Source organism: Bos taurus, chromosome 16 (assembly GCF_002263795.3).
Source record: "Bos taurus isolate L1 Dominette 01449 registration number 42190680 breed Hereford chromosome 16, ARS-UCD2.0, whole genome shotgun sequence".
Classification (NCBI taxonomy): Eukaryota; Metazoa; Chordata; class Mammalia; order Artiodactyla; family Bovidae; genus Bos; species Bos taurus.
Window position 1 is genome coordinate 63,930,173 of NC_037343.1, and position 14,244 is coordinate 63,944,416.

A 14,244-nucleotide genomic window follows, 5' to 3' on the forward strand; every position below is an offset into this window, starting at 1 on the left:
CTGCCTAGTTCATGTCAATTATACCATCTGTCTTGTCCTGATAAATAACACTTCACAAAGGAGTCAAGAAGAGGATACAGTCCACAGGACTGTGATAGTAAAACTTCCAGTGTTGCTTAATGTACTTAGTATGATCAGTATATAAAATGAGCAATATAAGGTAAGAAAGGGGTAGTAATATGAATCTCATTTGGGGAAAAAAATGGAGAAAAGGTAGATGTTATTTCTTAACCAATATTTAAGATCAGACTGAATTATTCATGATGCCCACAGCATTTTATGTACATCTCTTAGAACCTCTTTGTTTTCTAATCACACTTAGAGAAACAGTATATAGTGGAAAAAAATAAGAACATTGGAGTCAATTTGAATTTTTAATCTCATGCTCATCTGCTATGTGAACTTCAGAAATTTATTCTCCAGGTTTCATTTCTTTCTAAAAATTATTAACAGATGGTGTCAGACTTGTTACAGCATGTTTTATGCACCTGTTATAGTTATTACTGTACTTACAGACTTCTCATGGACGGTACTCAGCTTTATAGCCTACAGGGCCTAATTCTAGTGCTTTCTTCATTAATCTTGCTCTGTTTTTGAGTGAACAGAATTGTTGATATGGGCATAATGCTGGCAGTTGGCTTGACAAATGATGAAAACTTGAGTCAGTATCTAAGTTTACAGAAACTTAATCTGTAAAGTTAAGTTTCATCTTCGCCGCCGGGGTTGAAGGGGTGTTCCTTACTGTTTCTGCTCACAAAGAAATCTCTCCCCGCAGAGCTTGATGCGTTAGATGCCAATGATGAGTTGACTCCTCTAGGACGAATCCTGGCTAAACTCCCCATTGAGCCTCGTTTTGGCAAAATGATGATAATGGGATGTATTTTCTAGTAAGTGCTTTGTTTTATTGCTTACAACTAAATGGTAAAACAGTTTCAGAATTTCATCCCCCTCCCAGTAAAAACAGGATGGGCCCAAATAGAAGAAAAAGCTTAAATATTCCTCAGTAGAGAAGTGGCATACTTCAGATACTGAGGAAAGTGTGAAATGAGAAGAGACTGTTTTAGTAGATGGATACCTGGGCCTAATTTGTTGAGACAAAGAGCACAGATTTATCAAGAGAAGTGCATTTCCTCTAGGAGGTTAAGCAGCTGTCCAAGAAAGAGAAAGTTTTGAAGATTAAGAGATTTAGTAAAATGAGGGAGAATGGGAAAGGAAAATAGAATACTTGGTCAATTTATGGTAAATAAGCATCCATTAACATCAAAGTTCATTATGTTTTTTTCTTCTGGAGAGCAGCTGTAAAGTTCTTTGTTAAACCAATTTCAGTACTAAAAAAGCAATATGATAGCTGATACCCTGACCCACAATTGACTGTACTGCGCGAGTTGCTGGAACAAGAATGTGGTTTAGACTGGTTTTCTCGTCTCTTTCAGTGTGGGAGACGCTATTTGTACCATCTCTGCCGCCACCTGCTTTCCAGAGCCGTTCATCAGTGAAGGAAAGCGACTGGGTTATATCCATCGAAATTTTGCTGGAAACAGATTTTCTGATCATGTGGCCCTTTTATCAGTATTCCAGGCTTGGGATGATGCTAGGTATGGGCTTGAAAGACAAAGATTTGTAAGATTGAATGAACTGTCTAGTTTGTAATCTGTATCTAGTTCTTTAGGCTTTGAGCATAACTTCTTAACCTGTTTGTTTAGAATGGGCGGAGAAGAAGCAGAGATACGTTTCTGTGAGCACAAAAGACTCAATATGGCAACACTAAGAATGACCTGGGAAGCCAAAGTTCAGCTCAAAGAGATTCTGATTAATTCTGGATTTCCAGAAGGTAAGATTCTCATATCTAAAGTACCTTATTAATATTATATATTCACATTGACAGTCCAGTATATTTTAGCTTTAAACATAAGGCTTTTGCTTTTTTTTGTATTCCTAGCTGTTTCTTAAGTTTTTTGAACTCTGGTGATAATCAGTTTTTCACATTAATTGAATTTTTTTTAAGGCTGCAAAAGGTTATAATGTTCAAATCACAGTTTTGTACAAAGATGATTAATAGATGTTTTGAGAATTGTGCTGCTTTGGGAGGTTTTATTTTTATTGGATTATAGTTGATTTACAGTGTTGTGTTAGGTTCTGCTGTACAGCAAAGTGAATCTGTTACACATTAGTCTTTTTTAGATGGAAGGGTGTGTTTTTATTTCTAATCCATTTACCTTGTGAAAAACATAGGCCTAGCTTTTTGCACTTCTAGAATGAGCAGTTGGTTGAATTGACCTCAGGTAGTGGTTTGTGCTGATCTGTTCATTCTTAGATGTGAAATAAGCTCTATTGCATTAAATTTTAATTGGCTTTGAGTAAGTTTTAATGGACAGCTAATCATAGAGGACTTTGATATATGATATTGGAATAGTAATCCAACTGTTCATTTCTTGTGTGAATTTGGACTATTGTACTTTTCCAACTAGATTGAGACAGAGTTAATTTTCTGAAACATCGAGAATTGGAACACGTAACCAGAAACAGCTAGTTGAGAGACAGAAGGACTACCTTCTGGGCCATATCTAAATAATTAAACATTTTTCTTCTGTTGTAAACTGACTAAATTTGTACTTTGAAAAATCAAAGGAAAATAGGACATTTTTGTATGATAGACGCTTTATAAAATTCCTGAGATGCAGATATGACCCCCATATGAGGCACCTGGCACAGAGGTTTAAATTACTTGTCCACACTCATTCAGTTCAGAAGTTTATAAGACTGGTATACAAGCTTTTGGGGACAAAGTTTATCCATACTCTTACCGTGATACTTTCCATGTGATGGGCTGGGCATAAAGCATTGTTGGGGTGAAAACATCAGTGTTTTTCTAGTGTGTTGCTCTTGGTCATCATTTCATCTTCTGCAGAAGGAACAGCTTTTTAAGAGCAGCAGGTGGAATACTGGTCATACCAGTCTATCTCTAATCTGAGAGGAGATGGTTAATTGGGGTATTTGTTTTTAAGTACTTCAAGCTTACATTGTGTCTACAAAAGAAAACAGACGTTTTAATTTTACTAAAATGGTGAAGACTCAGCAGAATTTCTCCTTGCATTAATCTGAGTGCAAAAATGCTAAGAACAGAGACAGTTAAATGGGTTATTTGAAAAAGAGAATGAGGGAGGAGTTAATTCTTACAATTGTCATTTAATTTTGGTAAATTCAGTGTTAGAATTAGCCAGATACTTGATTATTTTTTTTTAATCTCCTTTCTCTTAACAGAGTGTTTACTGACACAAGTGTTTACTAACACTGGACCAGACAATAATCTGGATGTTGTTATCTCTCTCCTGGCCTTTGGTGTATACCCCAATGTGTGTTACCATAAGGAAAAGAGAAAGATTCTCACCACTGAAGGGCGTAACGCACTTATCCACAAGTCATCTGTTAATTGTCCTTTTAGCAGCCAAGACATGAAGTACCCATCTCCCTTCTTTGTATTTGGTGAAAAGGTAAGAAAAGAGAGGTTTAGAAAACTTTTACATTTGAAATCCAGATTACTTTATTAATGTGTAGTGGGAACATGAGTTTTAGTCCATTTATTAGTATATGGTAGTTGACTGACAGTTGGAATGTTAACTTTCTCCTCTTGCCTCTTTACCTTCAGATTCGAACCCGGGCCATCTCTGCTAAAGGCATGACCTTAGTCACCCCCTTGCAGCTGCTTCTCTTTGCCTCCAAGAAAGTTCAGTCTGATGGACAGCTTGTGCTTGTAGACGACTGGTATGGATTTTCAGATGTGAACTCACCTGAATTCTTAGAATTGAAATGTAGTGGAATTCAGCTGCTAATCTATTTGTGAAATATGGCAAAATTCAATGGCATAAACAATGTGTTTTATAGCACTGTCTTTTGAAGAGTAGTATATCCTAGGCTTATGATTTGTGAAGTTAAATTGATTATACTTGCAGAGGCAGATGCATTAAGTCAGGGGTGCCCACCCTCTGGGATCCAGTGCCTGGTGATCTGAGGTGGAGCTGATGTCGTAATAACAGAAATTCAGTGCACAGTAAATGTAATGCACTTGAATCTTCCCAAACTATGCCACTACCACCCCAGTCTGTGGGAAAAGTGTCTTCCACAAAAATCGATTCCTGGTGCCAGAGAGGTTGGGGACTGCTGCATTATTCACTGGAGCCCCATCCACTGCCGTGAATACCACACTAAGGAGTTAGAATCTAATTGGAATTCGGATGCCTCTTTGTTATGTACACTTCATATTGCTTAGAGACTAGTGGTGTCTGTGTAGTAACCACTTGGCAGAATTGAACAGAGCTTAATGGTTAGTAGGCTCAGTCATATTCATGAAAATTTACAGAACTCTGAGTCTCGTATTTCATTCTTTTATTGGAGGCTGAAGTGATCTATATTGCTAAGAGTACTTCGCTTGGTAGACTTCATGGTTCACAACTCCTGCCAGTAGCTAGCAGTGAAATTTAAGAAGTTGGTTTAGCTTATTGTTACTCTTCATACCTGTGTTTGCTAAATCTAGGGCCATTACATTTGTTGAAAGTATTGTTACTTGGGAAAGAAGTTAAATTTATCCCATCACTTGCCATGGGTGAAACTGGGAGATAATAGTCCTTTTCTGTGGGTACCTCCTCTCATTTTTAATCATTTTCCCCTAATTTAGGATCAGACTGCAAATATCTCATGAAGCTGCTGCCTGTATCACTGCTCTTCGAGCAGCCATGGAGGCTCTGGTTGTTGAAGTAACCAAACAGCCTGGTATCATCAGCCAGTTGGATCCTGTTAATGAACGTATGCTGAACACAATCCGCCAGATCTCTCGGCCCTCAGCTGCTGGTATCAACCTTATGATAGGCACTACACGGTGGGTACCACAGTAACTTTTCTTTGAACTAAGCAGAAGAGACAGTAATCTTACTCTACATTTAGTTTATGGAGGCCTTGTTATTTAAGTTAAAATTCTGTACACATTCTAAATGAAGTTTAGTTCTGGTTAACACATTCAGAGAAAGAGTGTTAATGATATGTTACACCAGTGCGTGCTAGAGATAGAAAGAGACCTTGGAAGTACATATAGAGTCCAGGGTAGGTCCCATGACAGGAAAAAAAGGAAAAATGATGAGGGGTTACATTGCTGCTGCTTCAAATGAAAAGCATCAGAGTTTAATCTTTAAAATGTTTTATTTGCTTCAGTTTTTTTCACCTTTAAAAATTTTCTTTGCCCAGTGCTTTTTACTCTCAAAATTTTTGATACCTGTAGAAAAGGCAGAACAGTAGTTAAACTCTGTTAACTTAGGTTTCAGTGATTGTCAGCCATTTGTGATTCAGTTGCAGGTGTTAACGACATTTTACATCAGTATGCTTCATGTATCTTTTAAGAACATGGCTACAAGTCACATCCCCAAAATGTGTTAAAATAACAATATCTAATACACAGTCATTAAAATTTGTCATTCAAAAATATTTTGCAATCTCCACATCAAAAATCACTTAACTGCATTTGGTTTTAAAGTGTTAACTTACTATACAGAAATGCTGTGTGCTTTATGGATTCTGGCATTCCATTTTGATTCGTACTGAGTTAACTTTTCCTTTGAATTAATCAAACATAGTACTTAGGGTGTGGCACACTGTGCTAAGTGCTTTTCCCATATTAGCTTGTTTTAATACTTAATCCACCTGTGATGTAGGTAGATCATTATCCCTTTTAATATAAATGAATAAACTAAGCACAGGGAAGTTAAAACCCAGATCATCCAGCTAGTGAATGGTAGAGTTGGATTCTCAGGCAGACAGGAAGGCTCCTGAAACGGTGCTCTCATAACTGTGGTCTCCCCACAAGGTCAGTTGTACAGAATAATTGAGAAAGACTCTTCAGAAAGAAAGATGGAAAATACATGTCCCAGGCATGGTATAAGTGCAGTACTCATAGATGTTTAGGAGATATAACTTTTGTCAGGAAGGGGTGGTGATCAAGAAGGCTTCGCATACAAGCTGCTCTGTGAAGGACAAAAGGCCAGGAACTAGTAAGGATGGGATAGAAATAAAGAGGTTATGTTGTGTGAATAAAATGGTGGTCTGAATTACAGGGGAATTGAAAAGTAACTAGATTAGAAAGATTTGCGATGGAGTCAGTAAGTATTGGTGATGGATTAAAATGGGGAGAGCAGTGTAGTGAGGGAATGAAGACAGATCCCACCATGTTTCTGGCATGGACAGCAGCTGAGTTGGTAATGCTAGTGTCTAAGAAAAGCTGCACAGGAGGAGTGAGCAGATTGGGGTATGTTAAATTGACATTTTGGTGAGACATGTTGATGCTCTGCAGTTTTTCATTACCCTCCTTTCTTTGCCATATGAAGCCAATTTAGATGTAAGTAAATTACCCAAAGGCATTTTGCAAAGACATTTTTCAGAGTTAATACAGGAAAATATTTTGTGGTAAAGGTCAAATGATTTATTGCCAGGTCAAATTATTACTTTCTTAGAATGCCATATATTTGAGATGAGTGAAAGTTGTAAACACATGCCAAAATTTTAGGATTTTTAGAATGAACCAGTAAGAACTTCAGAAAAACAGATATTTACAGATATGCCTCCTCTTGTGTCTATCTTGGAGTTTAGTAGATTTATTTCATTTCAGCTTAATTGGTGCATTTGGCTGTATTCCCTTTGTGTACTAAATATTCAAATATGACTAAATGTTAATATTTTGTGACTAGTTAAGAAGTATTCAGGATGCTTTACTAAAGAGGTGGTTTTGTGCTTTTCCTAGGTATGGAGATGGTCCCCGTCCTCCCAAGATGGCTCGTTATGACAATGGAAGTGGATATAGAAGGGGAGGTTCTAGTTACAGCGGTGGGGGCTATGGTCTTGGAGGCTATGGCACTGGAGGCTACGGAGGTGGTGGAGGCTATGGTGGTAGAGGAGGCTACAGTGGCGGTGGCTATGGGGGTGGCTCCAACTCCTTTCGGGGAAGCTATGTTGGAGGTGGTGGTGGTGTTGGTGGCGGCGGTGGCGGTTTCAGAGGGCTTTCCCGAGGTGGCTATAGAGGTATGTCAGGAGGGGACTACAGAGGGGAGAGTGGAGGAGGATACCGAGGATCTGGAGGGTTCCAGCGAGGAGGTGGCAGAGGGGGCTATGGGGGTGGTTACTTTGGACAAGGAAGAGGAGGTGGAGGCTATTAAAGTTGAGTTATGTCAGTGTCTATGCGTAGACAGTTGAATAAAAAAGCATGCTACCCATTTTCTCAAGTTATTTGCTGCCAGTAAGTAAACCCATTTTCCACCTGTTCTGTAGTTCATTGTAGCTTAAACTACTAGACATTTAGTTATATTAGTGATTTTGTTTATATTGTGTAAAATATAATCTATAATAAAGGTACCACAGTTTGTATTTTTTTTCTTTCAGGAGTTGAGAACTGTCTTTAAAATACTTGATATTTTCTTGACTTTAGTTTAATACAATAGAAAATAAAGTATTACATTGAATACTGGCCATGTATAGTTAATTGTTGATCTTACACATTAGAATAATTTTACAATGCCAGTTAATTATATTCATTAGTTTTAAATGTCAGGGGGAAAACTACTTCATTTCATAACTATACCAACTGATGTCATTACCTACAGTAGTTAGAATAAATAGCTTTGGAATGCTGTTGTTATTCTTGAATTAAATACTGGCTGGTACCCAATTGACCTGAATCTCTGTACCTGAATAAAACTTTTGACCTAGGACTGAGTATTTTTACTTTTTCCCAGGCTTTGTCTTTGAAAAATCTAAGACCAAGGTCAGCATTCTCTTTTTTCATGGTTAGTAGTTTCCAGTATTAAAATTAATTTTAAAGTTTAAAAATTAATCCAAAAAACTAAGGTAAGCGAAGCTTCACCAGTGCATAATGTTTAGGTGTTTGACAAATAACATTAACATGTATTTCAAAGGATATTTGTTAAGCTAGGTTATTTTATTGGAGACATTTATACACTTAGTATATACTTTGTTTCCAGTGAATTTTCACATTTCTCATTTCAGTAGCACAGTATAGTATAGTAGAGATTACAGAGTTTTTCCATTAGAACAGAGTTCATATCTTAATGCCGCTGACATGTGAACGATCTTGGACAACTTATATTTTGTCTTAGGGGCGTTTTCAAAATCCTCTTCTCGTGGATTACCCTCAACAGTTAACTGCTGATAAGTCCAATTTATTTATAGACTCTCAAATCTGTATCTCCAGCTGAGATTTTCTTTCTGTGCATCAGACCTTTGTAAAAAAAACTGCTTATTGAACAATAGATTGCTGTCCAGAAACAAAACTTTCCAAACTGAAGAAAACCCCCTAATTCACTGCATCTTGTGTATCTCACAAAGAATAAATTAGCAACTGCTTGTACCTTGTGCTGCTGAGGAGTCCTTTCAGTCCTTTGGTTTGTAGCCACCTGCCACTTTTACTACTTCTAATAAATTGACAAGAGACTCTAGTATTATGGTTCCCATTCTGTTCTTTAGTTTGGCTGAGAGTTCACCATAGCTGCTACTGGCATTGCAGTGGAGCAAAGAAAACCCCTTACCAAAAAAGGGGTTCTAATTCATCCCTTTTCCTTGTACACCACCACCACTCTTTTCATCTTGATTTGTCCAGTCTTCACCTCCAAAATCCTAACCTTTCCACCCCCAGCAACTATGATGAAATATCCTTAACAGTCCTGCATTGTTTCTCTGCATAAGCAGAGAGTAAACCTCATTTCTCTGCATAAGCAGAGACCCACTGGTAGCATTCCTTTAAAACAGTTAACATTATTACCTGCAGTGCGCAGTACGGTTTGGAATACAATGGTTACTAGGACCCAATGCCTGTACTCCAAAACTAGTAGGCCAGCCAGGTATGTGCACAACAGGGGAAGACAGAGCAAAAAAAACAGAACCACTTCTGTAAGTTCTGAATCAGAATCTCTTCTAAATGTGTACAAGCTATGTGTTGGTTGGTCCTGGAGGAGGAAGCTTCTTAAATCCCATTTGAGGAGTAGGATTAGGATTTGTCATTCCTTGACTTAGAAAATTAAGATGGGTGGTAAGCAGAATGGCCCCTCAAAGATGTCCACATCCTAATTCCCAGAGCCTGTGAATATGTATCTTGCATGGCAAAAGGGGCTTGCAGGTGTAACTGGAGATGGGGACATTACCCTGGATTATCCAGGTGGGCTCAATCTAACCAGGGTTCTTAAAAGTGGAAGGGAAGGGGCAAAAGAGGGGTCAGGGAGGCAGAAATTGAAAGCAGGAAAGGGACTCAGTCTGTTGCAGGCGTTGAAGATGGAGGAAGACAATCCAAATGCAGTTGGTCACTAGAAGCTGGGAGGAGCCCCCAGGTGACTCCAGTTCTCAATCCTACAACCGCAACAGCAGAGTTCTGCCAACACTCAAGTGAACAAGGAAATCCCCGAGAGCATCCAGAAACACTGATTTTAAGCCCAGTGGGACCCATGCCAGACTGCAACCTACAGAACTGTTTGATAATAAATTGGTGGTGCTTTGGTAGGACTGATTTGAAGCTAAAACTCCAATACTTTGGCCACCTGATGCGGAGAGCTGACTCATTTGAAAAGACCCTAATGCTGGGAAAGATAGGGCAGGAGGAGAAGGGGACAGAGGATGAGATGGTTGGATGGCATCATCCACTCGATGGACATGGGTTTGGGTGGACTCTGGAGTTGGTGATGGACAGGGAGCCCTGGTGTGCTGTGGTTCATGGGGTTGCAAAGAGTCGGACATGACTGAGCAACTGAACTGAAGCCTCTTAATGTTATGATGGAGAGAAAAAAGTAAGGATGGGAAGGCAAAGGAGGGAGAAAAATAACTATCAAAGTTCTTAAAAAATCTTAAAAACACTGTATGCTTCAGTGAACTGAGAATGGGGGGCAGGAGTAACTGTATTCTGAAGAAGACCTGAGAAGTAGTTGGTTGGAAACCAATGGAAGCAACCAAAAGGAGGCAGGTGACCGATGATTGAGAAGTTTGTTCATGCAAGGCTGTTGCTTTCTGTTTACTCTCAAGAGGGTCTATCTGTCCATCAAACTCTTGTCCATCAAGTCAGTGATGCCATTCACCCATCTCATCCTCTGTCGTCCCCTTCTGCCCCCAATCCCTCCCAGCATCAGAGTCTTTTCCAATGAGTCAACTCTACGCATCAGGAGTTGCAGCTTTAGCATCAGTCCTTCGAAAGAACACCCAGGACTGATCAAATTACAAATAGTCAACTTGCAGAAGGAAAGATGAAGGGCTGAAGCCTGTGCTTATTTCCTTTTATATCCTGAAATCAGTGTAAATTGTGCTTTGTGAAAAAGACCAGTTTCTTTAAAAAAAAAAAAAACACCCTGTTGTAGAGCACACATGGCAATCCAATTTAAAGGTTATATTTTCTAGCTTAATTTGCACTTAGATACAGCCATGTGATTAGGTTCTGGCTGGGGGCAGGGGGCATAAAAGTTGAAATAATGTGTATGACTTAGTAGAGAGGTCTTATCCCTTCTGCTTGGCTTGAGCAACAGTTGCTATCTTAGACCATGTGGTGATTTTGGATGAAAACCATACAAATGGAAGACAGAAGAAATTTGAAGCACTCTGAATATCTAGCACTCAACACCTAATATTGAGTATGCATGTGGAACATCTGCTAGTTCTATAACTGAATACCTCTGGATTTCTGGAATATAAGTAACAATACCTCTAGATTTCTTGAACATAAGAAATACATCTTTGTTTTTTGTTTTATTTTGACTTTTTGTGCTTCCTATAGTTAATCCTATATAACTGTTATCTTATTCCAGTTACCTGCACAGATATGTAGGAATCAGAAATTGACCATAAACTGGCCAGACACTACGTAAAAAACTAAGGCTCTTATTGGACTAAGGCATGAGAAACAATATTCAGGGGCTTCCCTGGTGGTCCAGTGGGTAAGACCATGCTGTCAGTGTAGGGAGCTTGGGTTCAGTCCCTGGTCAGGGAACTAATTCCTCTTGCCCTGTGATGTGACAAGAAATTTGAAGAATTTTAAACCATGTTTGCTTTTGGAATGGGTGGTGATGGTATTACCATTTAGCTTTTAGGTTGTGTGATATTTCAAAGACATTTTTTAAAAAACATTAAAATGAATCTTCAGTGAGAGCATTAAATACAACCAGGTTAGCTCACCTAGTGTGTGTGAGTCTTCCAGGTGTGTGCAACTCTGTGATCCCATGGACTGCTGCCCGCCAGGCTCCACTGTCCATGGAATTCTCCAGGCAAGAATACTGGAGTGGGTTGCCATTTCATTCTCCAGGGAATCTTCCCGACCCAGGGATCAAACTAGGGTCTCCTGCATTGCAGGCAGATGCTTTACCGTCTGAGCCACTAGGGAAGCCCTTAAATATTTAATTTTTTAATTAAATAAAATTTGAATTAAAATGACCATTTCTGTGGGATATGAGATTTATTAAACAAATAGCTGAAATATAAAAATTTAAATCCAGATGCTTCAACTTGTTACTATTCTAATATCCCCCTTTAAGTTTGCTTCTATTTTATTATTGTTCATTTCCAAATTCAGATTTTGCATTACTTTGGAGAGCATATTATCATCTCTTTTATCTCCTGAAGCAGCCCCTTTGTTGAGGACTTCTTCTGCTACAATAAAAAACTGTTCAGTTGGTTGAAGAATGCTTACTCCATAGCCGTTGTTGTTGTAAATATGATTATTAGTCATCTTCAATTTGGGTGCTGGAAGAACCTGTTAAATTATTCAAGGAAGTTGGGTGTTCAGTAATTTCTATAAAACTGTGAACTAATGAACATTTCATAAGCTCTAGAACTTAATTCTTGAGCTCACACATTTCCTTAAAACAACTGAATCTCAGTTTTGAACAAGTGTTACTTTCCTCACACTGGATTAATGTAATATTAACTACAAAAATATTTGAGGAAATAGTATATGAAGTTTTCAAATTTATCGTTAACTATACAAGTCGAGAGAGGGACCTAGAAAGGTAGAATTTACATAAGTAGAAAAGAATGGGAAAGCATTTCACTTACAAATTATTGCTATTTATGTTTTAATTGGTTAGCTTAAATTATTTTACAACTTTTGAACAACTTAAATATTTCTTAATATATTTATCCTCTTTATTTGCTTTACTTAGCCAAATGTATTAATACTACAAGCTGGCTCAATGAAAACAAAATCTAAAAAGAACTTACCCCTTTCTCATATTCAAAGTTATTTACTAAGAATTTAAATTGAAATTATTATAAGACTAAATTTGTTTCCTGTCAACTATCATCTAAACAGTATTTTAATTGCTTGTACCATACTTAACAGACTAAAATTTAAGGCTGAAGCTAATATTTTGGTATCTTTATAATTTACAATTCTTATGTTAAAAAATATGAGAATACCTTCATATTAACTCCACCTAAGGTGCTTTTTGAACTGTCACAGGTTCTGAGGTTATTACAGTGATGAATTTCATTTCTTTCCAGAATGGCTACGCTCCCAGGATACAGTTCAACACCAGCACCCTGTAAATTAAAAGCAAATAAAACAATCTACAAAACACATGTACACCTCCAAAATTTTCTTTAGACTTGAAAAATGTAGTTCTATATTAGCAATCTAAACATATTAAGTTACATGAAAATACAACAGTACAATTTATTGTGGAAATAACATTTAAAACATTGAAAACAAACTCTGTGTCAAAGAATCATTAGACCTATAGGAAGGCTGAAGGTGTATGGACCATTACATTGCTCTCCTCCCACCCGAATCATGTCTTAGAAGGGAAAATCTCTTAATAGCAGTTATTCTAAGTAGTTATAAAAATTAATGTATATGTACTTTAAATCCTTCATAATGCTGCTAAAATCTGTTAACCTGACTCAAAATCTGTTTATAACCGCTGATTCCTAGATATTTTTAAAAAGCACACATCAACAAAACTCATTTCTTTGGCAGTTCACTTTCCTCAGTATACTAAGTGTATAAAACAACATGCTTGTACTTGTTCTTGTTTAATTTACTTTTATCAGTTTCCAAGCTTAATTATAATTCCATTCAAAGATAAAACAATTGGTACCTTCTGTTTACATATTAAGATCACTCAAAGTTATATACAGCCAATAAACCATAGATTTTATAAAATAAAATACCTGGGCACCAGTTATTTCACTGTCTGTAATAGTCAAAGCAGCCCCTGTAAGAACACATACTCCTGTTCCTTCACATTTTAATACACAGTTTTCTAGAGTCATGTGACCAGACTCTACCACCACAATCCCATCAACTGTCCCTTGTTGTATCAAAGACAGATGCATTAGCTTCACATTATCAGCTTTGGACACCACAAAACTGTCGTGAGAAGGTTCAGAAGTAATCATAATTTCCTCTCTCTTTCCAATTCCTGATTTATAGGGACAAAAATACATAATTAAATGAGTACTTCCAAAGCTTAAATCCCATTAGTCATTCAGTAATACTTGCTATTACAAGTAACATTTGTAATTATTCAGTCAACCATTTAGACATTTAACTATAATGTAGTCTTGGTTCCTTATTTTGATGCCATGATGGAAGAATCTGGGTTTATAATCAACCTAAATGTACCTATGGTACTTAACACACTCATTCCACTACATATTTCCCTATATTACAGTGAGCAGTAATCTACAAAATGTGTAAGATCCAGGAAGTATCTTACCATAACCTGGTTTCAAAACCATAATAAAAAAGACTGGCAGAGACTCTTGAATTAGGTTATAAGATTATTGTAATTGTGTCTATAATTTTGCTCTAGTAGTCGTCGCAATCCTCTAAGTTGAACATCTATCCAAAAATGAGGGGTTGTATATTGAAGACAAATTTTTAAAATTAACAAATATCCTTATTACCCATATAGTTCAGCAAAGTAAACATTACAGTCATCAAAATCTAGTGGAAATTATGCTCAGTTTTTGAAATGATAGCAAAGTTTGTCATCTGTCTTGTCTTTTGGCCAGACAGTGGGAACAACCTTAATGTAAAAGGGCAGAACCAGTCACTAAATATGTTCAGAATCTAAAAGAAATTTAGTAAACTCTGCTTTTTTACTTCTAGTTTAGTAAGTTTCCATAGAATTAAGCTTTTAGAGAAAATACTGAGTATATTTTAATATACCTTTACATTTAGGTTTTCTACTAAAGTAGTATGAAATGCTGTGGAGACAA

At 37.3% G+C, this 14,244-nt stretch overlaps 2 protein-coding genes across 2 annotated transcripts in view; one reads left to right on the forward strand and one right to left on the reverse strand.

Annotated features, from left to right (window-relative positions):
• The window catches only part of DHX9 (DExH-box helicase 9), a 41,204-nt gene extending 33,488 nt beyond the window's left edge, over window positions 1–7,716 (forward strand). Inside the window, 7 exon segments of the mRNA NM_174036.2 lie at window positions 776–887; window positions 1,434–1,595; window positions 1,704–1,831; window positions 3,262–3,491; window positions 3,647–3,762; window positions 4,673–4,873; window positions 6,782–7,716. Coding sequence (NP_776461.1) covers window positions 776–887; window positions 1,434–1,595; window positions 1,704–1,831; window positions 3,262–3,491; window positions 3,647–3,762; window positions 4,673–4,873; window positions 6,782–7,193 — 1,361 coding nt within the window. The 3' untranslated portion in view covers window positions 7,194–7,716.
• A 3,768-nt stretch (window positions 7,717–11,484) lies between these two features.
• Window positions 11,485–14,244, reverse strand: part of SHCBP1L (SHC binding and spindle associated 1 like) — a 43,938-nt gene continuing 41,178 nt past the window's right edge. Inside the window, exons 8-10 of the mRNA NM_001046290.2 lie at window positions 13,192–13,442; window positions 12,439–12,561; window positions 11,485–11,773 (exon numbers count right to left, since the gene is read on the reverse strand). Of these exons, the coding sequence (NP_001039755.2) occupies window positions 11,522–11,773; window positions 12,439–12,561; window positions 13,192–13,442 (626 nt within the window). The 3' untranslated portion in view covers window positions 11,485–11,521. The remainder of the gene's footprint in view (window positions 11,774–12,438; window positions 12,562–13,191; window positions 13,443–14,244) is intronic.